General features: G+C 34.5%; 2 protein-coding genes and 1 long non-coding RNA gene across 5 annotated transcripts in view; 2 read left to right on the top strand and 1 right to left on the bottom strand.

Annotated features, from left to right (window-relative positions):
* LOC111696528 (uncharacterized) overlaps positions 1–1047 on the top strand; it is a 3737-nt gene extending 2690 nt beyond the window's left edge. The window contains exon 3 of the long non-coding RNA XR_002764107.1: positions 783–1047. This is a non-coding gene — a long non-coding RNA (uncharacterized LOC111696528). The remainder of the gene's footprint in view (positions 1–782) is intronic.
* A 2025-nt stretch (positions 1048–3072) lies between these two features.
* LOC111696552 (fibrocystin-L) lies at positions 3073–20294 on the top strand. Its single transcript, XM_023466180.1, has 6 exons — positions 3073–3128; positions 5234–5292; positions 5756–5982; positions 6166–6230; positions 6460–19343; positions 19842–20294. The coding sequence occupies exons 2-6, from the start codon at positions 5259–5261 to the stop codon at positions 20162–20164; spliced, it is 13533 nt and encodes a 4510-aa protein (XP_023321948.1). The 5' UTR covers positions 3073–3128; positions 5234–5258; the 3' UTR covers positions 20165–20294.
* Positions 20295–20313: 19 nt separating this feature from the next.
* On the bottom strand, positions 20314–26653 carry LOC111696553 (uncharacterized). Of its 3 annotated transcripts, XR_002764113.1 has the most exons (7): positions 26156–26651; positions 25735–25905; positions 24168–24273; positions 22957–23060; positions 22275–22340; positions 21440–21980; positions 20314–20403 (listed from the first exon to the last, which is right to left on the bottom strand). XR_002764113.1 is itself a non-coding variant. In XM_023466183.1 (6 exons), the coding sequence occupies exons 1-6, from the start codon at positions 26233–26235 to the stop codon at positions 21920–21922; spliced, it is 585 nt and encodes a 194-aa protein (XP_023321951.1). In that variant the 5' UTR covers positions 26236–26653; the 3' UTR covers positions 21190–21919. The 3 variants fall into 3 exon arrangements, 2 of the variants coding, with proteins under 2 accessions (XP_023321951.1, XP_023321949.1); XM_023466183.1 differs by lacking the exon at positions 20314–20403 and having other exon boundaries at positions 21190–21980; positions 22275–22337; positions 26156–26653; XM_023466181.1 differs by lacking the exon at positions 20314–20403 and having other exon boundaries at positions 21190–21980.
* Positions 26654–27698: the final 1045 nt, after the last annotated feature.

Consider the following 27698-nt stretch of genomic DNA (forward strand, 5'->3'; position numbering starts at 1 on the left):
GGGGGGGGGGGGATTTTGTATTGCTTCTCTATATCTATTTATGCAACTGCCTTGTGTTATAATACGGGAATTTTTCTTAAATTTATTAATTATTTTATTTTTTCATTATTTAATTATTTGCTTTTGTTATTTTATTATTTGCTTTTATTATTCTATTATTTGCTTTTATTATTTTATTATTTGCTTTCATTATTTTATTATTTGCTTTCATTATTTTATTATTTGCTTTTATTATTTTATCATTTGCTTTTTTTATTATTTGCTTTTATTATTTTATTATTTGCTTTTATTATTTTATTATTTGCTTTTATTATTTTATTATTTGTTTTTATTATTTTATTATTTGCTTTTGTATTTATTTTTCTTGTATTTACATGTTAGGTTTAGTTCTCAATGTTGACTATCTAATATTTGATCAAGTAAAAATTGATAAATTCGACAAACCTGATATTTGAGTAGTGCACATGTAGAATATAATAGTAAGAAAAATAGAATAGGGTTAAAGGAGTGTTGGTGGAGTTTCTTCACTTACTTTTGTTAGACCTTAGAGCGGCACCACCAAGGTTGTTTAGTGGTTAATCTCGATGCGCCCTAATAGACTGAAAATGTCGTCTTCTAAGGTAGATAGATAAATGCCTAATATGACGTCACTGAATATAGATTTATTACATACATTTGAGCGCATCGTGAATAACCACTAACCCAACTTATTCTCTTGGGCACTATAGATCTTGCAGAATCTTTTTTACCATAAAAATGTATAAGAACTTATTTTATTTCAGAAACACAGTATCCTTGATAAGATCCAGAATTCTACATTTCTTTCGTTTTAATTCTCTGTACTCCGGGAAATTTTGACGAAAATGTAAAGAGGCGCATTTTTAGGGGGGGGGGTCGTAATGTGGTTTACGAACTCAAATTCTCTTTTTATTTACGAAGTAAACACAATAAATCATTAAGAAATATTTTTAAAATATTTTTTCCAAAATGTTCATATGTAAATATGCAACAAAAGTACGACTTGCCTCAGAAAAAAACGTTGTAATAAAAAATTGAAGACAAGTATTAATTTTTATAAATATCATAATTTTATTGTAATTATCATTTTCATGACTTGTAATAATTAGATATATGTTTCAACTGACGCCGGACTATTTGAACTATTTAACAGATTTAGAGAAAAAGAATGATGTCTGTAGATTTGTTTTTCTTCACTCATATATTTTTATATATGTTAGCCGTAGCTGGCCAAACGGCTGAACCAAATTGGCTGAATAGTTTTGAGAGAACTCAATGAGTACCCTGGGGGTAACATAGGATTAAAAATAGATTATTTTCTTTTACAATTAGATTTGTTTATTCAGGGGCTGCTGGACACTTTCTAGTATCAAATAGACGTCAAACCCCTCTAAACAGATTGGACACAGTAAAGGTTTATGGGCTCCCAAAATTAAAAAGAAAATGATGTTTAAAATCTACCAAAAAAAAACACAAAAATACATGAAAATTTATTATTCTATTATGTACGAAAAGAAAGGCCTGCATTTTTAACAGTAACAAAAAGCTATGTTTGTTTTTTTACTAGAAATAAAGACGTGAAGCCTTTTAAGTGTAATGAGTTTTGCATTTAGAACCTTATTGTTCACATATTTCCAAATACACTTATCAACAACTTTTTGACAATTTTTTGTTTATGATACATAGTACAGAGAGAAATATAAAAAATATTGTAGAAAGATTTTTTAAACCTTTTTAACGTTATGATTAATACACATTTTGGATTGCGTGTATTAAACGATTTTAGATGAAAAATGCAATGAAATACTGATTTCCGGCAGATTTTTCAATCTATTGACTCCTCATTGAAAAAGTTTTATTCAACTATTCAATACCTTTCATAGCTTTATACACGTAGGCACTAGGCATCCTGTTAATTCATCTATATATGATATAGCCAGGATGATACAAAAAAAACATGCACATTGATAAAACTTTTATAATATTGTTATATTGTTATTATTATTATTATTATTATTATTATTATTATTATTATTATTATTATTATTATTATTATTATTATTATTATTATTATATAGTACCCTCCTTTATCTGATTATTGATGGCAGAGAAATATGTGTGTTTATCTCAAAAATAGGGTCCATAATACCAGAAAACAATAGAGTGTACGCAAGTGTACAGTGTGAACTTAACACAACCATGAGTATGCATATTTGCAAGAATCCCGAACTTTCTGTGTCTGGCACAGTTTTAAAAAATTTGAACAAAATATTAATTTTCTCTGACTTTTAAAGTAAATATTAACATTTTTTAAAGTTAGAAAAGCTTGCAAAGAAAATTGTCAACACTGACAAACGTTTTTGTAGATTAATGAGGATAGGTCCGTCATCCTTGATCAGACCAAGGTACTAATGCAAGGAAAGTTAATTGCGGTCGCATATACTCTGCGCACATATTGAAACAAGTTTTCTCTGGGCGGAATTTGTAAACAAGTATCCGAGGAGGTTAAATGCATTAAATTTTAATAATTTTGAAAATTCACATAACAGTTTCCTATGACCAGAATATTTCATTGATTATTTTGTGAAAATTGATTCCATGTCAGGCTGTTACATCCGTCTTGTGTTTACTTTTCCGCCCAAAGACGACAGTACACTGCAGTACAAAAAATGCGTACACCTCTGAAATAATTTTCTTTGCATTATAACCTTGGATCGGACAAACATTTTAAAGTCATTGTTGTAATTAGCATGAAAGATCACCTGAATTTACGTCTACAGTTCTTTTCAAATATTTTTCTTCTACTTATTTATCAACAGAAATGCTTGTAAGTGCTGATACCTAGGTTTTGGCACCCAGTACCCTTTATAATAAAAGGCGGGAGTAACTATGAATGATAATGTAAACCTGGGCAACGTCGGGTGCTCCCTCTAGTTGTAAATAGTTATGAAATTATGAAATTATGAAAACACTGAATTGGTGAATACAAAAATCAACACCTGGCGTTGATGTCCCTGCGTCCTGTATATATACTGGGGGAATGGCTGCTCGTCCCTAGTTGCTCTTTAGAGAGCTCCAGATTACTGTTTAACTACACGCTTCAAATCCAGGTACACCTGCCAAACATAAATACATCAGCTAAAGAAACCAAGTTTACAGCCACAAACTTGCTTTCTTATTTCTGCAATCCAATGTTGAAGGCATTTGACATTTCAAACTATGACTTCTGTTGGATTAAAAAGTCTAAATTTGAAATTTTGAAGGTTTTACACTGTAATGTTGCAAAGATAAAGAATCTGGTCACATGTCTCCGTCTTAATCACATGACAATGATACTGCACTGCCATTGGTGAATATTCTGGTCATCTGATACAGACGTGTGTCAAAATTAGGACACTTTTTATATAATTTTTATAATCAAATAATTTCTGAATTTTAGAGTGATTTAAATCTGAATGTTTAATTTCTGAATGCTTCGCACCCATCTTCTAAATTAATTGTGAACATGTTCTCTTTGTGTACATCGTAAAACAAAACAAAAATAATTCGCGGATTTTCACAAAAAATTTCGTGGATTTTAGACTATAGCTACGTAGTGTTTCTAGATATTTGATTTTCAATAATTCAACATTATTTTATTCAACACTTTAAAAAACAGAAACTTTTTGATAAAAGACTCAACAAGTAAGTTTTTTACTTTGTAATCTGTTAGAAGATATATTTCACTTTATTATGGTACAACATCCTAGAGTAGAGTGGCAATACCTAATACATACATGATATTTATACTAAATCACTAAGGCTTGCAGTTTGTGCACAACATATATATATATATATATATATATATATATATATATAATACTATACAAATATAACATTTAGCCTCGCTGTACATGGTTTCATAGGATAAAAAGGGTTGTACTGGTTTCCTATTGCTTGATAGAAATGGAGCTGGGGCCTAGCTTAAAGTTGGGTTTACTAGGTTTTTAGACGTCTGAGTCTGTTTATATGCATTATGCATAAATGCATTTTATTAATATTCTTCACAGACATATCAATTATATCTATTACAAATGAATAAGTAATATATTCAAATTATAATAGGAGCATACTTAACATGTTTAGACTCTACTGAGTACTGGGTATTGTCGTTTTCAGATTTGTTGCATTTTTGCTGAATATGTTCTATGTTCTATGTTCTATGTTCTATGTTCTATGTTCTATGTTCTATGTTCTATGTTCTATGTTCTATGTTCTATGTTCTATGTTCTATGTTCTATGTTCTATGTTCTATGTTCTATGTTCTATGTTCTATGTTCTATGTTCTATGTTCTATGTTCTATGTTCTATGTTCTATGTTCTATGTTCTATGTTCTATGTTCTATGTTCTATGTTCTATGTTCTATGTTCTATGTTCTATGTTCTATGTTCTATGTTCTATGTTCTATGTTCTATGTTCTATGTTCTATGTTCTATGTTCTATGTTCTATGTTCTATGTTCTATGTTCTATGTTCTATGTTCTATGTTCTATGTTCTATGTTCTATGTTCTATGTTCTATGTTCTATGTTCTATGTTCTATGTTCTATGTTCTATGTTCTATGTTCTATGTTCTATGTTCTATGTTCTATGTTCTATGTTCTATGTTCTATGTTCTATGTTCTATGTTCTATGTTCTATGTTCTATGTTCTATGTTCTATGTTCTATGTTCTATGTTCTATGTTCTATGTTCTATGTTCTATGTTCTATGTTCTATGTTCTATGTTCTATGTTCTATGTTCTATGTTCTATGTTCTATGTTCTATGTTCTATGTTCTATGTTCTATGTTCTATGTTCTATGTTCTATGTTCTATGTTCTATGTTCTATGTTCTATGTTCTATGTTCTATGTTCTATGTTCTATGTTCTATGTTCTATGTTCTATGTTCTATGTTCTATGTTCTATGTTCTATGTTCTATGTTCTATGTTCTATGTTCTATGTTCTATGTTCTATGTTCTATGTTCTATGTTCTATGTTCTATGTTCTATGTTCTATGTTCTATGTTCTATGTTCTATGTTCTATGTTCTATGTTCTATGTTCTATGTNTTTAAATGTCATGATATCAATCATAGGTGTATGGAGGGTCACTTAAACATTAGGCTTACAGTTCTTTTAAATGTGGTTTACATTCAGCACATACTACATACTAAAATACAGGCTTTTATTTGTTCAGGTTCTTGGATTAGAGCAGTAAGAAAATGGGAACACCTCTTCTACCATTTCTCCTTTTAGGTAATACAATCAATAATTACCCCATCAAAATGGATCAATCAAACCACCAAATAATAAATCAATTAATCAATCTTTGACCTAGTTATATATCCAAATAAATCCCCAATGGATATCAAACATTACCTAAACTTTAGTAATGTAAATCTCAGAATCAAGGACTATCTCTATCTTAGATCTACGAATTAATTAAAATCCTCTTTGATATTCCATGATAGTCATACCCTTGAAGTTTAAAAGATTCCGGCCTTAATCTTTAAAAGTTTTTAATAGTTAAAGATTTTAACAGCATTAGGCAAGGTTCAGTAAGGCTTTTGTGGAACTAACTAGGTCTAGATAAAATTGGAAAGTCAAATGTATAAAAATAATATGTTTTAAGGGGGGGGGGGCAAAAGTTATCCTAATTTGAATTGGACTTCCTTTCTTAATTATAAGATGAAGGATTTTTAATAATTCAATTTTCAAGGGGATTTGGTGTTGACTGTGTTTGGAGTTCCATCAGTCAGCTATATTGAGCCCCAAAGCGTCTCGCAGGGTGGAGGGGTCATCTTCATCTATGGAAGTGAGTTCTCTGAAGATAACTTTAACCTGTTTGGACCTGTTGCTGGAAATAAAATCTATTTCTACAATGAATATGAGACAATTGTCTGTAGTCATCCGATAGAGAAGAACTGGCTGCTTCAAAATCCTCAGGTTATCTTCCAACTCTTTAAATATTTATTTTTTTTTCATTTGAAATTTTACATATTTTACATCATGTATGGCTAAATATAAAGTAATCATAAAATGATTGAAAAAAAGTCCATTTCATTTCAGAAATGTGAAAGTATTAAAGAATAAACAAATATATAGAAAACTTGAACCTTATAATTCTAGGCTGCATCCTCCAGTAAGCTGGTGTGTAGTTTGCCTGGAAGAAAGGGGAAACTGGGCAGCGAGTGGTAAGTTTCTAAAAAAATTATTGCTTATCAGTGAGTCAAGGTTTGCATTTCCTTTTTTCATTGAGAAGTAGAATTCATATCATAGCTTAGAGTAGAGGGGGTTTGTATTGCAGTGCACTCAGGAATATTTGTGACCTTTATACTTAATTCAATGCACTAATCTATATTTATCTAATAAGTTAAACACACAGATATATATTATCTTGGTTTTTAACTTTGAATGGTTTAGGTTTACTCTCAAGATTACTGTTGATGGTGCAGAGGTATCCAATGCCCATGAACATATGGTAAGATTTGACAGCAGTAGGACACCAGAGCTACAGAAAATTGACCACAGATATGGTCGTCCTGGGGATCTGGTCACAATTTCTGGGAAAATTTTCTCAAAGAATATTGGACCTGGAGCTTCTAATCTAGATAATTTTGATGAAATTGACACATGGTCCCTACAAAATATATTTTTTGGATCTTCTGTTTGTGAGCTGATGAATGATCTTGGTAATCCTTATGGAGTTAATCTTGATGTAAAAAGTAATGGTGATTTTGATACAACTGGAAATATTACATGTAAAACTACAGGAAGTTTTGTAGGCCCTCAAAATGCCACGCTTTTGGTATCTGAGTATGGACAGTCAATCATTTCCAAAGATGCCTTTTCTGTAAACAGCAAAGGACAGGCGTTTTTCTATCATACTTTACCTGAAGTATCTTCTGTGTCTCCATCTCAGGGTTCTATAGATGGAGGAACCTTTATTACTATTGAGGGAGCTGGATTTGACGGTTATGAAGACAATACCAAAGTCTTTGTTAATGATGCAATTTGTGAAATAGTTGAAATTGATGCTTACAAGTTGGTCTGTAAAAGCCCAATGGAATCTGATGTTGGACCGCCTACAGGAGGTCCTCGTGGCCTGAAGTATCAACTCTGGGAAGACAAAGTTGCTGCTACAAGTGATCTTGGTGCTGTAGTTGAGGAGCTAAATGCTGCAGCAGCCCTAGAATTTGTTGTTGATCAAGGTTTTATCAATGAAAACATGGCCGGAGAAGTGTCAGATTTCACTGGCAAGCTCAGTGGTATTTTTGTTGCACCAGTATCAGGTAATTTTAGTTTTGCTGTGTGTTCCAATGACTATGCAGAACTCTACTTGGGATCTACTGATGATTCTTCAACTAAGGTTTTGGTAGCAAATAAAGATGGAGCTTGTGACAAGAATACTCCAGTAAAAGCTGATTTTTCAGACAAAATAGAACTATTGGAGGGTGACCAATATTATATTGAGGCTGTCCACATTCACAGGGATTCTGTTGCAGGAAACAAAACCAACTTTCTTCAGATATCTCTGAACCAATTTAACACTTACCTCACCAGCTCAGATCTTAGTCTTGCTACTGCTGAATCACAAGCAATCTATATGAAAGAAACAAGAGTTTTAGAAAAGCAAAAGATCACTGTTCAAGGTGTTTCATCTGCAGAACTAACCTTTACACATCATGGCATTGCTTCAAAAACTCCGGTTTTCTCTGATGATGTTTCAAGCTGGAAAGAAAATTTAGACCAAATGTTTACATGGCAATGTTTAAAGTCACAGACCACATTTAAATATTTGCAAGGAGCAGAAGACAAATCTGTATTGCTTCCAGGACAAGGTGGCAATGACTTCAGACAATTTGGTCTCAACTCAGAACCTTTCTGTGGTAACTCTGTGTGGAGCAAACCATGGAGAATCATGTGGCTGAATGAAGAATGGGACTGGCTGGATGCCAGAAGTACTGGAAAGTTTATGTGTTTTGCATCTAAAGGTTCTGCATTCTATGATGGTATTAATGTTTTGTATAAGTTCCAAACTAAAACCTACCAGATGTGGTCTGCTTGGGTTACAGTAAATGTTAGTATCAGTAATGATGGCAGTGCCTGGAAATATCAATGTGTTAATCTCCTGGATGGTTTTCTAATTGACTCACCTAACTGGGTCAAGGACAATGCCCTGTCTGGAGGAATTATTTCTATGCAAAGTGTGACTCTTAATTTTGATTCCAATCCAAGAAAAGATGGGTTTCTTGATGAAGTTTCTTTTGGCAACAAGGAGGTGACACTTGAAAGAATTAGTCCAGCTCATTTAAGCAACAAGATTAGAATGGAATCAATTGCTGTTACAGAAGCAGGAAGTGGTGTTGAAATTGAATTCAATCCATTTTCTTGTCAGAATTCCAATGAAACTTTTGGACTTCTGGGTATTGCTGGTGCAACTATTGAAGAAATGACCTCATCTGCTACTGGAGCTGATCTAGTTCAAGAACAAGTAGATTATCTCAAATCAAATAATATTGCTACGTTTTTAGTTGGCTCTGGAAAAGTCATTGTAGAGAGAATTGAGCAGGAATCTCCTGCTATATCTGGCACTTTCAGTGTTTCTAGGGATGGGAAAACCATTGAAAACATTCCAGCTGGAATAACTTGGTATAGATTTCAAGAACTTTTGGAAAATAAATTTGGTCTTTTAGGGGTAGAAGGTGTTAATAACTTTTGGGACAAATGTTACTCCAATGCTCTTGTCTGGGAATTTAAGAACATAGGCGGAGACCAACCTGAAATTACAATAGATTCTTCCAACATAGTAAGTTTAGGATCCAATCTAAATACTGGTGGATACACAGCAAATGATGGTAAGGTCATGATTAAAGAAATTGGAGGTGACTTTTTCCGGCAACAGGTGGAATCAAGCTCCCCAATTGTGACAGTCTGGGTGAATGGTTTTCTTTCTTCTTGTGTAGGATCTGGTTGCCAGTTTTCATATGATTCAGCTTTGGCAACCACAATATCAGCTGCTACAAGTAGTTTTGTAGATGGAAAAGTCATGCTTACCATAAGTGGAACTGGATTTACAACTGATATAGAGGATTTTAGTATTGATGTTGGAGGCAGAACTTGTAAAGTAGAGTCTGCTATAGCTACCAGTGTTGTGTGCCACCTTGAGAATGGTCCTGCCGGGGATCTACCAATCACATTTTATGTAAAATCAAAGGGTCTGGCAACAGGAAAAGTTGTGTTCACGCTAAATCTTGAAGTGGCTTCAATCTCTCCAAATTCTGGCAGTGTTGGAGGAGGAACTAAACTAAAAATAACTGGGACTGGATTTCCTAATTCCATGGGTGGTTGGGCAAATGGAAGTATTACTATTGGTGGAAATAACTGCCTTATTCTCTCCACTTCTTTTTCTGAGATAAAATGTATCACTCCTCCTGAAGGAAGCTCAAGTCGTAAAAAAAGGGCAGCTGCTGAAGTTCTGGTTAATATCAATGGAAAGTCTGCCTCTGGAGGTAGCTACAACTATGATGCTTCTTCAACACCAACAATCTCATCCCTTTCCCAGACCAGCTCTACCGCAAAAGGAGGTGATACATTGACCATATCTGGATCTTCTTTTGGCTTTAGAAGTTTTCAAAGCAAGGTAAATGTTGGTCAATCTGAGTGCCCTGTCATTTCTTGGTCTGCAACAGAAATAACTTGCATTCTTCCCCCGCTTGGCAATGGAAATCACCCTGTTGTTGTTTCTACAGAAAGTAATGGATATGCTGACAACAGCTTAGTATCACCAGTTTCTGTAGCATTTACACTAACAGGAGCTTCACCTCGAGTAGGTTCCATTCAGGGAGGAACAAAGATAACAATCACTGGATCTGGGTTTGGGAACTGCTCAGATGTTGTTTTCAATGTAGGAAATGAGCATACATGTGTTGTTGATCCAAATGAATGCACAGATACATCTGTGGTTTGCAAAGTGACAAAGACTGCTACCAATCACAAGATTTGGAATACAGGTAGACATTTTAAATTTGGGCCTGGCTATTTATGGGAACCAAGTGTCCTCATTGTACGCCCAGGAGATCAAGTACAATGGAACTGGAACATTCCTGTAAAGCAAGAAGGTACAGGTATCAGTGTTCATGCTGTATCATCTGGATTATCATCTGAATGGGATGGCAAGGGATTCAAGTCAGGAGAAAAATCTTCCAAGGGCTATCTGAAGCACATGTTTAGCACTCAAGGCACCTTTTATTATAGCACAGAGGATGTTATTGAAGGTGAGAAAGTGTTCATGTCTGGGAAAGTCATAGTTCAAGCTCCTGAAGATGAAGTTGCTGAAATCACAGCAATCATTGGAGACATTTCTGCTGATACTGTAAGTAACAATGATCCAGCTCTTTTATCTAGCAGTTGTACAGCTGCAGACAACTCATGTGCTGTTACCCCATCAAGTTCTGATAAAATAGAGTTTGCCTTTTTTAATTGCATCACACCAGAAATTACCAACATTGAAGTTTCTTCCAACGGAGTCACTAATTCAAATTTTGGAGATCTTGTAGGATACGGAAATTCTGAGATTACCATAACAGGAAATGGATTCGGACATGAAGCTTGTCAAAATCAAGTTCTTGTTGGGAAAACCCCTTGCAACATATTGTCCTCATCCTCCAGTTCTATTATTTGTGAGGTTGACTCTGCTAAAATTACATCTTTAGAAATGCTACCAATTTCAGTAAATGTTGAAAACAATGGTCAAGCTCTGAAATCTCTTGCTTCTGACACAAGTGGACAGCTTTATGTTGTTCCAAAACTAACTGAAATAGCATCTGCATCTGGCTCCTGGGCTGGAGGAGCAATACTGACTCTAAAAGGAGTAGGACTTTACCCAGGAGATGGAATAGTCATTGTAAATTTTGGAGAAGCTCCATATCAACAAGCTTGCAATGTGGTGGAGAAACTTGCCAATGAAATATCCTGCATTGTACCTGATTACAGAGGTATGAAAACTGGACCCAATAAAACTGTTTCAATAGAAGTTTATCTTAGCAGCAATATGATCAAACCTGAAGTTGACACTATTGTTCAAATGGAGTACACTTTTACTGATGATCTAACACCCCAATCTTCAACAGCATCACCATCAACATTTTCCAATTCAGAAAGCATTGAAGTCTCTGGCCTTGGATTTGGAACAGACCTTTCTGGAGTAAAAGTATACCTAAAACCATCAGGGGCTTCTTTAAGACGAAGAAGACGTAGCATTAAATCAATCCAAGATGAAATTGTAGCTAATGAAATAAATTCCCTTGGCCTGATACCTAAAAGTATCCACACCTTCTGGAAGAGTCTGAAGAGTCAAACCAAGAAAAGAAGCATCTCCTGGTTGTCTGCTGGATCTTCTAAAGCTAAGAGAAGTGCTGACTACCTTCCTTCCATTGAAGCACATGAGCTAAATGATCCTAATGAAGAAGCTTTTCATCCACTTGTCCCCCATTTGCATGTAAATACAGTAAAGAGGAATGTAGATGCAAATTTCTTCAACCAAGCCTTATACAATAAACTTATGGATTCTGATGCATCCTACATTGTAAGGCACAAGAAAAGATCTATTACAAGCATCAGGAAAAAGAGATCTACAGAAGAAGAACTGTTAGAAATATCCATGGAAGGTCTTACCCCAGCAACTGTTCTGTCTGTTTCTGATTCAAGAATAACCTTTAAAGCCCCTAGTGTCCCAGCAGGAGAGTATTCTGTTGTAATTTATATTTCTGGATCAGGTCATGCAGATGCAACAGATACTGTCATTACCAGTCAGGCTGCAGTTGATACAATTTCCCCATCAACTGGAAGCATTTATGGTCATCAAGCTGTGACAATTTCTGGGAATGGATTTAGTGGAATGATTGGGGATACAACAGTTATGGCTGGGTCTTCTAATTGTGAGGTAACAGCAGTTAATGCAGGTTCTGTAACATGCATAACTTTAGAAAATGCAGCAGGGCCTGTAGATTTTGTGGTAACATCTAATGGTGTTACCTTCCCACCTGTGTCTTTCAGTTTCGAACTTTCATCCACACCAGTTATCAACCAAATTTCTCCAAGCACTGGAAGTGGAACTGTTTCTTTAGTAATCAGTGGCTCTAACTTTGGCTCAGCACCTTCAGTTAGTGTAGGTTCAGTGGATTGTCTTGTAACATCATCAACAGCATCCGAAATCAATTGTGATCTACCAGCAGTCCCAGGTGGAAACTATGCAGTCATTGTCTCAAATGAAGAGTTTGGGTGGTCAAATCAGGACATAACATACAGTGCAATTCTGTCAATGCAATCTGTTTCACCAGTTTCTGGAAGTTTTGGTGGTGGTTCTCTAATCACAATTTCTGGCCAAGGTTTTGATACAATTAATTACCCAACAGTCACAGTATGTAACATCAATTGTCTGGTTGAGTCTGTGTTGGATACTAAAATACAATGCTTAACACCATCCGTGTCCGGAACAGGATCAAAAAGTTGTGATCTGAACATTGTACAATCCCAAGGGTCTACAACATCATCAGCAATTACTTTCACATATGAAGAAAGTCTTACACCTATGTTGTCAAGCATTTCTCCCAGGAGAGGGGGTACAGGAGGGGGAACCCCTATAACTATCACTGGTTCTGGGTTTGCTACTAGTGGAAATAAGGTAAGCATAGATGGCAGCATTTGTGATATAACTTCTGAGAGTACAACAGAAATTCAGTGTTTGACAAATTCTCATGATGGAAGCTCAGAAACTGTTGTAACTGTTGATGTTCCATCAAAAGGTTATGGAAAACCCCTGGATGATGACTCTACCACTTTCTATTATATTGACAGATGGTCCTCTATCTGGACATGGGGAGGTACTGGAACGCCACAAGAAGGGGAACTTATTGTTATTACAGAAGGTCAAACAATTTTACTTGATTCCTCTACCCCAGTACTTAAAATGCTCCTCATTGATGGAGGTAACCTTATTTTTGATGGGGAACAAACTGCTTTAAATCTTCAAGCTGAATACATACTGATCATTAGAAATGGGACTTTGCAAATAGGAACTGAGGATAATAGATATCTAAATGAGGCTCAAATCACTTTGCATGGAAACGTAAGATGCACTGAGCTTCCTATTTATGGATGCAAGACAATTGGTGTAAGAGAAGGTACACTAGATCTACATGGAGAGTTCATTCCAATGACATGGACTAGGTTATCTCAAACAGCAGAGATTGGAGATACCATCATCCATCTTCAGCATGGTGTAAATTGGAAGCCTGGAAGTGAAATTGTTGTTGCTACTACTGGTGGAAGAGCATCTATGGGAGAGAGTGAGAAAATGACAATTGAGTCTGTTTCTGCAGATGGGACTATGCTAACCTTAACTAAGCCTTTAAAGGCCCAGCATTTATCAATCTCTCAAACTTTTGGCTCACATGAGGTAGAAACCAGAGGTGAGGTTGGCCTTCTATCAAGAAATATCAAAATTAAAGGGGCTGTAAATCAGCAGTTTGTTACTGAAATACCAGCATGTGAGAAACCTTTTGTTGCAAATGAAGAAGCAGAACAATCTTGCTTTCAAGGTAAGTTTGGAGAGGAAATTGGTACTGATGAATTTGGTGCCATCATCCTAATCCATGCAAAAGAAATTAACAAACATTTAGCTACAGCAAGAATCAGTTATACTGAGTTTAATGAGGTTGGACAAGCATTTAGAGTAGGTCGATATCCGATTCATTTCCATATCAATGGAGATGTTACTGGATCTTATGTTAGAGGAAATGCAATTCATCACAGCTATAATAGAGCCTGCACCATTCATGCTGTAAACAATCTTCTTGTGGAGCATAATGTTGCATTTGATATCAAAGGACTCTCATTCTTCATTGAAGATGGAATTGAGATCAATAATGTTATTCAGTACAATTTGGCTGTATATACTAGGCAATCCAACAGTTTACTAAATCCTGATATTCAACCTGGAGCATTTTGGGTTGTAAACCCAAACAACATTCTTAATCATAATGCTGTGGCTGGAAGTACTCATTTTGGATTTTGGTACAGAGTTCTTCAGAATCCAGATGGACCTTCTGCAACACCAACTTACTGTCCTGCAAAAGCACCAATGGGGTCATTCTACAACAATAGTGCTCACAGTAATGGTCTTTATGGTATTTGGATATTTACTGCTGGTGAATCAGGCTGGTCTCCTCACGATGGTGATCTTGAGCACGGTTATTGCAATGGTCATGCAACAACAGCTACTTTTGGTAATTTTATTGCATGGAATAATGAAATTGGAGTTGAAGTTGTTGAAAGTGGAGCAATTCGATTTGAAAATATGACCCTTCTTGACAATGAAAAGAGTGGAATTGAAATGATTCATCCAGTTGGAGTCACTCGTCAAAATGGTGAAGACTATGGTGCCCCAACATTCAAAAATTCTATTGTAGTAGCTCATTCTAAACTTACTGAAGGATGGGAAAATGGAGACACATTTTGCAGCAAGTCAGGTGTTTGGAGTGGATGGTGGGGAAATGATGTTGAAAATATAGAATTTTACAATTTTGACAGACCAACATGTGCAGCATTGAGCAACTGTGCTCGCTGCAAGCCAAATTGGGCTGGCGGCAAGACCCAGACAAGTGGACTTTCTTTCATCAACAGTCCAAATAAGATTTCTTGGCCATGGACTATGGGAGGATTTTATGAAGATTTGGACGGCACCTTGTGTGGAACACCTGGTTGTAAGGTTGTTCAGAAGAGAGACATTTATGATCCTGTGACTTGTGTAGATGATACTGATGATGAGTTTTCTCACATCATAGGTGGAGGTAATGGACTAGATTGGCTTGACCTAGGACTTTTAGAAAATGAGACACTAAAGCTAGATGCCTCTGTTTGTGATCCGTCACAACAATTTCACATTGTCGGGTTGGATAAATATGCCCCAACATCACTTCAGTTCAACGATTTGATATTTTTTAATGAGTTTGGTAGTGCTGCAACACCATGGAGGAAAAAGTCCCCATATAAAGATGGATGGGCAGCAGTTCTCCCTGAAGGACAGGTTAATTATTTCTTCTGGAATACTTTAGATCATTTGACAAATATAACCTACAGATTAGGAGCTTTCCAAATGTCTGCAGATGGTGATCATCTTCTTTTGGGTCATAATTTCACCCAGTCTCCAGATATTTTTACATTTAACGGGGAAGAAACCAACTCATCAAAGTCTTTAGCTGAAATCCCAACCTATGAAACGGCTGGCAACACTGATTGGTTCTGGAAAAATGAAACCAAGGAACTCTCCTATATTTTGTCGTACAAAGATAAAAATCCTATAACAAAGAGATCTGGTATGCCTCATGAAAAATACAGGGAGGTTCAATTCAGGGTTTATAGATGCCTATATGACGGATGTTTGCCACCTCCTCCTCCAACTGTTCCTCCAGGCAGACCTACAGAATTCCTAAAATGGTCTAGTGAGTCTGATTGGGCAACCCTAGGCATGACAAAGCCAACTGCTAATGATGACGGGTTGGTAACTGAATGGATTTCCATTCCTCCTGGAGTTTGGATGGTTCTAGATGAAGTACCCCCGCTTCTGACCAGACTTTACATTTATGGGGTTTTGGAAATTGATGATTCTATAGATAATGTGCTCAGTGCAGAGATCATTATGATTCAAGGTGATCTAGCTCAATTGGTTGCTGGTTTTGGAGATGCTCCTCATACTCATAAATTTGATATACTTTTACGAGGAAATCATGAAACTCTTGACCAACCTCTACCTGATGGACCAAATCTAGGAGCAAAAGCTTTAGGTGTATTTGGTAAGCTTCAATTACATGGATTGGATGTTGGGAGAACCTGGACCAGATTGTCTGAAGACGCTCTTGCAGGAGCAACAACCATTACCTTGGCAGAGGATGTTGATACCACCTTCTGGACAACTGGGGCAGAGATTGTAATTGCTCCCACAGGGTTTGAACCAACTGAAGTTGAGGTTCATACCATTCAGTCTGCTAATGGCAGAGTTTTGACTCTTTCTAAACCACTTGCATACAAGCATTTAGGAAGTGAATATTCTCTGGATGATGGATCTGTTTCTTGGACAATTAGTGCTGAAGTTGGACTTTTAACTAGAAATATTAGAATTGTTGGAGAGGATTATCCAGAGAATGAGGAAGAAGAGTTTGGTGCCAGAGTCTTGGTTTCCAAATTTAAACAGGAAGGTGTGGAATATAAGGGATATGCTAAAATAGCCAATGTTGAGTTCCACCGTGCTGGGCAAGAAGGTTGGACAGACAGGTTTGATCCCCGATACTCACTTTCTTTCCTCAATCATGAAGACTCCACTGATGATGATGTGTCCAACAAGGAATCATATGTGAAAAAGTGTTCATTCAATTACAACTACAATGCGGCTATTGGGGTATTCAACTCTAATAACATCCTTCTAGAGGACAATGTTATTTACAGAACTTTGGAATATGGTCTTAGAGATGAGGGTGTTGGTAATAGATGGATTCATAATTTCATTGCTTGGACTAAATATGTTGGTCTCCATAAAGATCAAAGAGGTAATTTTTACAAACGAGGTTGCATCATCCTTAATGAAGCATGGGACACTGATTTCCGAAATAATGCAATGGCAGGCTGTGAAAGAGCAGGACTTGTTGCAACTGGACATATCTGTTCTTCTGAGAAAAGATGGGAGGGAAATGTTATTCATTCCTCACATGAGGGTGTTCATGTTAATACTTACAACCCACCAATTGAAATCATTGAAGATAAAAACTGCGTAGTTTTCAGAAACCTACTGCTTTACAAGATTTATGATTATGCATTTTACTTGCTGACCCATGACACTGTTGAAATGGAAAACAATATAATTGTCGACGTCGGAGTTGGAATACATCCTTTCCTTATTCGACCAAGGCCAACATCTCATCTTGTTGAGGAGAAATATCTACAAATTAACAATACTGTCTTTGTTGGAAGATCTTCTGCTTTTGACTGTGAGACTGATGTTGAACCATCATATCTCTGGTTTGATCGGGATAGAAATGGGGGTGATACTATGTGGCCTGGAAGAGACTGGAAAGGATATAAAACAGGACATGCAGGATTATTATGGCCTATTTTTAGCGGTATTGGAGTACCATTAGGAAAACCTTGGGTCAATGGAAAACCAAAATCTTTTCCACTTTTGACTGGTCAAGTCTTTCTAAATGATAATGTCTTTGCAAATTACAATCCTGGACAATGCAATGGAGCCTTTGACTCTGCAATCAGAACTAATCCAAGGGGAGATGACATGCAATTTCCAATCATTTCTAAAGGTACAAGATTTGTAAATGTTGATCAGAGTAGCAAAATTTGGATGGATCGGCCTCTAGACAAATTAGTTGTAAATGAGCACTGTGTTGACATGCACTGTGATGGTCTGAAGAAAGCGTTGCTCATTGATACTGATGGAAAGATTATTGGAAATGATATTCCTGGAACTATCATTGCTGATTCTGGTTACCAGTGGGAGGGAAACCCAACAGCAGGACTTGGATACTACAGAGTTCCAAAGTCAATGGTCACTGAGGTCAATGGGGACAAAATAGAATATGCAGACAAGATGCCGAATACAGGAATTGTAAGAAATGATCAATGTGAATGGGTTCCTGAGTGGCATGCATTTAAATGTCATGATATCAATCATAGACTTTTGATTATGGAGTCTATGGATGTTGACACACTAGACAGAAGATTATCTCCAGTTGCAGTCTTAGCTAATCCTGGTCCCAATGGTTTCATTGATCTTATAAACGGTCCTCAAGATTGGTCCTGTTGTTTTGGCTATGCTTGTCAAAAAAGAATTTCAAATTTTTATGCTATTGTTGGTACAAACATGATGTATGAAATTCATTTGACATCTACACCCCCAATTCATATGAGATACAGATTGAAACACAATATTGGAGGAGACCCTGTACTTCTCAAGATTTTCTTCCCAAAACCTCAAAGAATCGATGTGTTTGCTGGTGAGAGATATGTTGCCCCTGAAAACATTGACCTTACTTCAGAGCAATTCTCCATGCTCCCAGCCAATGATGCATTTATTCCAAGTCTTCAATCTGAAGTAGAGGGTGCAAATTATTTTGATCCTACAACAGGATTTCTCTACCTCTTACTTAGGGGAACCAACACTGTTGACTATAAAATTCAACCTTCAGTTGTAACTAAGATTGGAGCAACTATTGACATGGACAATTTCTTTGAGGGTGATGTTGCTGGAAATATTGCTGCTTTACTAGGAATTAATCCTAAAAACATAAGAGTTACAAATATTGTTAGAGAGGGCAGTGCTAGGAGGAAACGTGGAATACCTGAGAATGTTGTACTCGAAATTACTATTGAGCCAACACCTCTTCAGAACCTGAATGATACAGCTGAAATCTCATATGTGGAACTTAAAAATATAGCATCCACCATTGCCAATAAATTCCAGGATGGCTCAATTAGTGCAGCATTGGAAATGAACATAACAAAGGTGGAGATCAATGAGCCCATTTATGTACCATCTGATGAAGACATTCTCTGCCCTGGAAGCTTCCCACAGGATGAAGATCCAATGGGCGAATGTTATTTTGGACCCGAAGAAAACACATTAACAGGAACACCTTGGTCAATAGCATCTCAGTTGAATGCCACAATACGACTGAAGGAAAATTTAAGATTGGCAGAGTTGGCAGTTCCTGTAGCACTTAAGATTATGACTGAGCCTTCCCAGGCATTTGAGATGGCAGCATTTGGGGTTCAACCAAATTTGTATACAGTAGATGGTGCAGGAAAGTTTATTTCTGATCTTGGTATGGATTCAGATCCTTGGATAGTAACAGCTAGTAAGTTATCAGGAGATGGAGATCTAATAAACAATGTCACCTGTGCATTTTTCAAGGGATATTGTGAGTTTAAAGACTTAGGTATTGATACCATGGGATATAACTTTACAATTCAATTTGAAATAACGTATCCAATTGTTGCTATCAACCCTGTTTCAAGTGAAAAAATCCCAGTGGGAAGAAGACCTTTATCAGTGAAATTCACGTCAATACCTTCCCTTCAACCACAAAATACATCTTTCTCAGCAACAGTAGGAATCTGGGATGATGCTCTTGATCTGCCTGTTGACTCAAATTCTGCTCCAAAATCTGCAGTTTCTTGTACTGTGGAGCTTCAACCTGCTTCTGAATTGGCACTTGAAGGAACAACCACTGTTAATGTAGTTGGTGAGTGAACCTTTTTCTGCTATTATTTTTAACTTAAATAATTTATTTTAATTAAATTTTACAATATTTCTTAATTTCAATGTGATATCAGATGGAAACATTTTGAGACTTCTATATTTCTTGTTTTTCATTCTTTCTTCTTGATCTTTCATTCCTTGTCCATCCTTCAATCATACTTTGGCTAATTTTGAAAATAAAAATAAATGAATTTTTTGGATGTTTTCTGCAGCTAGCCAAATTGCAGAGGCAGAACTATTTTTTGGAGCCCTGTATTTATATTCTATATATTGAGAGTGGCAAGGTTACTCTCCCCTTGTTTGTTTTTAAATTTTGCCAGTCAGGATACTGTGTCAGCTCCTGCATTCCTAGCTAATAAAATTTTCTTGATGGAGAGGAGTGAGGGGGGCGTTTTACACATTTTCAAGTTTTTTTATCTACAGTAGGATTTTCTGCTATTATAAATATCTCAAAATCCAAACATTAAACATTTTTGTTTAGATGGTGTTGCAACATTTGATGATCTACATGTTGATGGAGTGGCTGACGGGGCATATTTAAAGGTCACATGCACAGATGAGGCTGATTTTAATCACATTGCCATGTCTCCTAAAATGTTTATTCATCCCTTCCCTAAAACTGGATTACTTCGGGAAACTGATGTTGGATTTTCTTTCAAAGGAAAATATGATTACGTCCAACAGGTTCTTGATGCATTCAGCGCAGCTCTGAACCATTCAGCAGCTCCTGCAAGGAAAAGGAGGTCTTTTTCTGGAAAAGTCAATTTTACCAAGGAATCTAAGAAAAACTGGCCAATATTCTAAGCTGACATCATATATGGTGATGGGTATATAATCAAGGGTAGTTTTTTTTCAAGCTATAGATAGTAGTTATTAATGTTAAGCACAAATGGACACTGATACTGATGTTATGAATAAATATTATATGAATTTACTTTTTTTGTTTGATATTTTTGGTAAGTGCATTTTTGTAAGGTAACAAAAATTTTCTCATCTGCATCTGCATGTTGGTCAAGCTGGCAATGGTTTCTCTGTTTGACGTTCTAAAAAATTTAAAACGTCATAAGGAAAGAGAACACTTTTATATTTGGTTAAACACAGAACAAGAAGATGAGTATCAAAGGTTGATTTTTTATTTTAACAAATTGATTTTATCATGTCTTTAAATTACAGAATACAATTCTTATACAAATACAGACTATAAATTTGATACAAAAATTATTCTTCTTAAAGTTTGACCTTTGGACCAAATTTTATGAAATGGAGAGGTCCCTAAACTCCCTACCACTAGTTCAGATTTGAATAACCAATTTGGATCCTTCCTCAATCTTTAACTTTGAATCTATGGTTCAAATTTGAATTGGCAGTAGTTTAGATACGTTGCTTAAATTCATTTAATTCAGTTCCTGGGACTGAATTTAATTAACTGGAGAGGTTGCTGAACTACATGCCACCGGTTCAAATTCTGAATTACTGATTCACTCTCCAAATCATCTATTAGATCCTTTAACTTTGAATCGGTGATTCAGGATTTGAACCAACTGCAGCAGTTTAAAGTTCAAAGACTGTTCACAGCTCATTAAATTTGATCTGGGGAAGCCAGGTTTATTTTAAATATTTAAAAACATCCGCCTTTTAGAGGACACCATACAAATCTGAGAACTTTGGAAAATTATCATTATTATTGTTTTCATCAAATTTTGAAAAATTTTGACTCTGGACGTTTGTATAATAAAGCTCTATAGTTGGACAAACGACTTGACCAAATTGGCTGAATTTTTTAAAGTGAATCAATGGGTACCCCTGGGGTAACATAGGCTTTATTAAAATCATTTTTTTCTGTAAAATTTTAATTTTTTCTTTTCTTTTATTTTACGGGCAATGCTGAGCACTTCAGCTAGTTATTATTAAGGAAGAAAAATCAAATCTGTAACAAACAGTTGATTTTCATTCAGGTCTACTTCAAGGCACATCAAGCAGAAACATTTTAACGCATAGCAAAAGTATAAATAATGTTTTGGGCATTTCACAATTTTTACAAAATTAAATACTTTTTAAGAAAAGGGTTCAATTTCATACTTTAATGCAAATGTGGTATCAGAACTTTGGGAATCTTGGGATTAAGCATTGATTTTCATCCATCTCTCATCATCATCTCTTCTCATGTTTGATGAAGCGCTCAAGATCAATGATACTCCACACAACAATTCCGACCTCAGATAAAAAACAAATGAATTAACTCTAATTTTATTTTAACTTTTTTGCTGTTAATCCCTTGGGAAAAAACTTAAAGAAAGATGATTTAAGTTAATTAATTCTTTTTGAATATCAAGCTATAGGTCTGAAAAATCAGAACTTCAAAGGCCAAAAAAGATTGTTAAAATATAAAATAGCTGTTTTTATGATTCAATTCATCATCTAAAAGCGTTTCAAATTAGCGATATCTTCTCCAGCTGTTCCGAACTCTAGTTATTGCAACTAAATTCTAGCTGAGTAAATGTTCTATCAATCAATCAATGAATCATCTATGAGTAAATGTTCTATCAATCAATCAATGAATCATCTATGAGCAGGGGTTCCTCTTCTTGAAAGCTGAAGGGAAGGCAATGATGCATGAATCCTGAAATAAAAAAAAAGATTTAACAAATTTAAAAAGCTGAAAACGCTATATATCTATATATCAATGCTTTAAATCCTTTCAATCAGTTTTTTATCAAATGCTAAATAAAAACTCATCACTTTGCTTTCTTAAAAATAATTTAAACCTTGAAGATGTGTGAAATGTATTAACAAGTTTAAAAAAAATAAAAATTGACTTTCTCTTTTCATCTCTGTTTTTAAATTCTTTAAATGGAGATCATTAAAATGATCAATGGTAGATTTTTTGTTAAGAATTAATGCAATTTTTTTTAACCTTTGCTTTGAAAAAGAAGAGTTGAATATGTCTCTCTGTGATCCCTCACCTCTATTCATGGATCTACTAAATTAAACATTTGTTAAACTTTTAACTAGTTTATACTGGACTTGTTACAATTGTAATAAATTTGACTTTTTTAACAACTTTTCAACAATAATGTTGGGAAGTGTACAGACTTTTCATTTTTTTACTGATTTGTAAAGTTTTGGAAATGGAGGTTTTTAAATTCTGACTTACTTTAATCCACTCATTTAACTGTGTCCCCAAAAAAATGTGGAAATTATTATTCACAAAAAGATGTAACTTAACATTTAGAGCACTTTGAACCCTTTTCCAGTCTCAATTTTAACTTTTAACTGTTGATGTTCAAATCACTCTTTTTTTGTCGTACTCCTGAAGACAAATTTTCGCGGAGTTGTCTGATTTATTTGAGGGATTAAAAAAATCTTAGAAGTCGACATTTTATCCTGGCCAAAGATTAGGGTCCATTCGGTTCAGCCGTTTTGACATTGGATAAACACAATCAAACAAACAGACACAAGCCAAAATAATAAATAAGAAGATTCTGTCGGTTAAATTATGAAAGGTGTAACAATCATCATGTTTTAAAAAAAGTGTCCTCAATTCTCGAATATTAAATATAGGTGTTTAAAGAGAACATATTGCTTTGAAACAAAACCTGGTTCTTCTTGGTGTCACAGTAATAGGTTTAAGAGGTGGGAAACCCTGTGAAATATCAAGTCTTGTTATAGAGGTAGACCTGGAGCCCTGACTCAGTCTCAGCTGCAAACAATTTAATTCAGATAAATAGCAAAAGCTACTTTAATAAATTGTGGATTTGAAGAATGAGCAAAGTATCTTAAATTTTGAATAATCATTATAATGAACACCACAGAGAAAACTCATATACATATATATATATACATATATATATACCCATGTTATGTTAAGTACAATAGATCCCAATGTAGAATTTGTACACTCTCAGTGGAGTTGTATTCTGTCGTCACAAGTGTCAATTCAGTTTTTGTGTCCGACAAAAGGTGCTTTTCTTACAGTAAAATAAGTGCAATTTTTTGTGTTTGTGTTTCTGTTTTTACACTTTTTATTTAATCTTGAAAAACAGGTCAACTAATGTGAGACAATTTCGTTTTCCTTGTTATATTTGACACTTGTGACGTTGTGCATAATTGGTTCATTTCTCTGTTGCCACCTATTTGACTTGATAATCTATTTGGATTAAGCTAGCTTGGGTTGCTATTGGCGGCTAAACTTTAGTTGCAGAATGCGTTTTTATTTATTTTAAAGATCTAGGGTTGTCATGGGCCAAATTTCTTCGGATTCGCTTAAGAGAGCTTCTATATAAAATGGTAATTGGTTTAACAATTCACCAAAATGTGCCATGAGCAAAGGACTGGACAGTGTTTCGTTAACGTACAAATGACAATTTTTTTGAAAATAACAGAAGAGTATATTTGTCATTGAACGGCAGAAACCGTTAATTTGAGATCGTTAACAAACGGAAATAGCCGTTCTTGAAAAAAATAACATTTTATAAAAAAGAACGAACAGAATACAACAGATAGTTTCGTTAATTCTTCAATTTAAAATTGCATAAAACTGTTAAAAATTTCTAAACTCTCTTTGGTTTACTTTGTCAACAAAATTGAAATCGGGAATGAACGGAAAATACCGTTAACAAAAAGCATTTTCAGTTCTTAGCTTATGATCAAAGACTAACAGCTGGAAAAAAATAACCTTTATAGTTGCCAACTGAACTAAAGCCAATCGATACTACCTGGTCCCTCAGGTTTATTTACTTTATCTCATGAAATCCCAAGCTGTCGAATTTACTTCAAGATCATTGTTTTTTTTAAACTGAATTATTTCCTTGGTGGGATGATTACAGCCTTTATACTTCATACGCATCTCCTTAAGTACAAAACTCTTGAGTTGATCTAACTCCTCTCTCTGGTTTACATTCTCTTCTCTCAGCCTAAACAATATATGGTTTCTGTTACAAATACAGATGGCATCCTTTTTCTGAATGGACAACATTTTTCAATACGAACAAAGTTTATTGTAAACAAAGAAAAACTAACGAATTGGAGCTTGCAGAGAAATTAAAAACGTTTTTTTAGATAAGTGATTTCAAATTGTCAAACCGTTTATGAACGATTTCTAAATCGATTGTTGTAATGAACACAACATTTTCAAACAAACTTTAAAGGGAGTGAGTTGACCGGCTATGTAAGGTAGTTGAACTGAGTATGCTGTGTTGAGGAAGACTTCTTTCTTATTCATTTGAGACATATTAAACTTTTTAAAGATCTTTAAATCCTGAGTTTGAGCGCAAATTCGACGTTCAAAACTCCTACTTTGGGGGTGGATACGTTTTTAGAATTAGTTGTTTTAAAGTATTTTTAACGACATCGAAAAATAAAGTAAAAATTATACAGTAATCTTATTAGATGGTTAGGAACATATTTCTCAAAAGAAATTTGTCAATAAATCAATAAATTGTTTGCATTATTATATTGAATTTCTTATCTTCTTTAAATTTATTCGCAGATTTCTTCAAATTCTTCAAATGTCGTCTTTTCAATATAATTTTAGAAAATCTGCGAAAATCTTTGTGAATAATGAGAAACCAGAATAATGAGAAAATAGAAACTAATAATTGAACAAGATTACTTATTTTGGATGATAAGATTAATTTTTATTTTCTCAACATGTTCCTATACCTGACGTCTATAGTTTAATGTAGAACTTTTTTTACATTTTATGTCGTCGTTATTTAATAATTTAAAAAAACTAATTCTGAAAACGTATCTACCCCCAAAGTAGGAGTTTTGAAATTTGCGCTCAAACTCAGGATTTACAGATCTTTAAAAAGTTTAATATGTCTCAAATGAATCCGAAAGAAGTTTTCCACAACACTGCATACTCAGTTCAACTACCTTACATAGCCGGCCACTCCCTTTAAAAAACTATAATTTTTTTACTGGACCAACAATTTTTTCAAACAATTTAAAAAAAACGATATTTTTCTTTTACTAAATAAACAATCTTATTGAATAGTTGATTTTATTGAACCAAAATCTCACTGAATGAAAGATTTGATTATACGATCATTTAGTTAGAAAACGAACGAAATATCGATGGAATATGAACGATAAATAACAATGAACAAACGTACGGATTTAGAAAATGTGAATGTGCCCATATCTAGTTACAAGAAGTAATTTTTTTCTTTACATGCAGTGTGATTAAAAATTAAAACTGATTTAGATTTTAAAATTTTTAAAAATCACATTGTTCTTCTGTTAGGTGTATGCTGATTCTCATATCTAGCTAATCAAAAAATCAGGAGTCATGATTGGCCGGATTTCCAGGCCTTAAGTGTACAGCTAATTGGAACTTTAGGTGAATTTAAAAAAGATTTATTCATTCTAACCTTATTAACATCTCTTCGGCTTCTGTTAGTTTTTTGAGAACCTCTGGTGGATCAGGATCAGAAGAAGCTTTATCTAGATCGTGGACAACTTGTTTATGAAGATCTTCTTTTGAACGTTCAGTTTTTTGCTTTTCAGCTCTTTCAGTCATTTCTTCAATTTGTTCCAGTTTCCTTAGAAAGAAAGAAAATAATAATGGACAGAATTATTGTTAAAATATTGCTGTAATGTTGAATGTTAACTAAATTGTTTTTAGATTTTCCAAAAATACAAACATTATGTTTCAACAGAATTTTAAATTTGAAAAAAACTATCGTCATTTCAAAATGATTTAGGAAAATGTTTTGGGTAAGTAGGCTATAATGCACAAAATGTTAGGTTATGTTTTCGAAATGAATGTTTGAGTTTTGAGTGATATCCTACTTGCGCTGCTGTTCTACAAGATTCTCCAGGTACAGATTACGGGACCGTGTTTCAATAAGACATCTCTGCATCTCCTTCATCTGGAGGTTTAGTGTCTCTAACTGTTTGGTGTACCCAGTCTGCTCCTATACAACCAATACAGAATCCTATACACCGAAAACTCTTATTTTCTCATTCTTATTCTTTAAAACCTTTGATATACAGGGGGGGGGGAGTATTGGGACTCAGTCCCTCCTGGATCAGGGCAATATATGGTTCCCAGCAGGTTTAAAGTAGGGTTTCCAATCGAAGTTCCGTTGCGTGGAATTGCGCGGATTTGCGCTATAATTGCGAACACGGAAGCAATTATATATTGGCAGAAGTGCAGGGAATTTCGTGCAATGGAAATGGGTTTCCAACTAAAAATCAACAATTTTGAACTTACACATTTATCAAATATCAGAATTGTTGATTTTCCAATAATCAAGATTCAAGAGTCAATTTAAATTTTTCAACACTTTTTAAATTTTAAAGTTTCTTGTGTTTTTTTTTTAATAATTTAATACAGTTAAACCATAAATAAGCCATACATCGAAAGAATTCGTCAAATGTCGTATTCTTCACTTTCTGATAATGGAATGTTGAAGATATTTAGTTTTTTTATTTAAATGATTATATGGAGCTCTTTATAACTGTTCCCGCATATTCATGGTTATTTATTTATTTATGCAAATACTGAGAATTGCGTAAAATAGTATAAAACCCATTGAAAAATTGTCAGGACGACATTTGATAAATTCTTCCGATGTACGGCTTCTCCAAGGTTTAACTGTATGATACATTTTTCATTTGTTCAGATTGGATGGAAACTTTTTTGGTTAAAATTAGTAACTTCTGAAATCAGTTATTCAGTTAAATGGGCCTTCTTAAGTCTAAAAGTCGTCTTCCTTTGCCATAGTTTTCTGGTCATTATGCTGTATTATTGTATATGAATATAATAAAAAAAGTTTAAATTTTATTTTCTATTTGACTCTGAAATGTTAGTGAAGTTCAATTTAAATTGAACTTTGTTGAAGCTCAATGTCGTTGAACGGAATTGCGCAATAATTACTTGCATTTACTGCGCTCAATAAGATTTGTCCTTTGCGTTTATTGGTCGCAATTATAACGTTTATTGCACACAAAAGTAAAATAGCTGGAAAGCCTAGTTTAAAGATCTCAACGGGTTCTGGGTCCTTCTCGAGAAATTACTGTATAGTGTATACATACACCCTTGAATTTAATCTATATGCATTCTGCTAGATTGGGAATTATTGAGTATCAATTTTCATAGTGAAATAGAACTTGTTGACAATTCTAGGGTTTACAGTATCCAGTTGCAAAAATATAGATATTTAAAACAATTCTAGGGTTTACAGTATACAGTTGCAAAAATATAGATATTTAAAACAATTCTAGGGTTTACAGTATACAGTTGCAAAAATATAGATATTTAAAACAATTCTAGGGTTTACAGTATCCAGTTGCAAAAATATAGATATTTAAAACAATTCTAGGGTTTACA

Source organism: Eurytemora carolleeae, unplaced genomic scaffold (genome assembly GCF_000591075.1).
Source record: "Eurytemora carolleeae unplaced genomic scaffold, Eaff_2.0 scaffold159, whole genome shotgun sequence".
In the NCBI taxonomy this organism is placed as follows: domain Eukaryota; kingdom Metazoa; phylum Arthropoda; class Copepoda; order Calanoida; family Temoridae; genus Eurytemora; species Eurytemora carolleeae.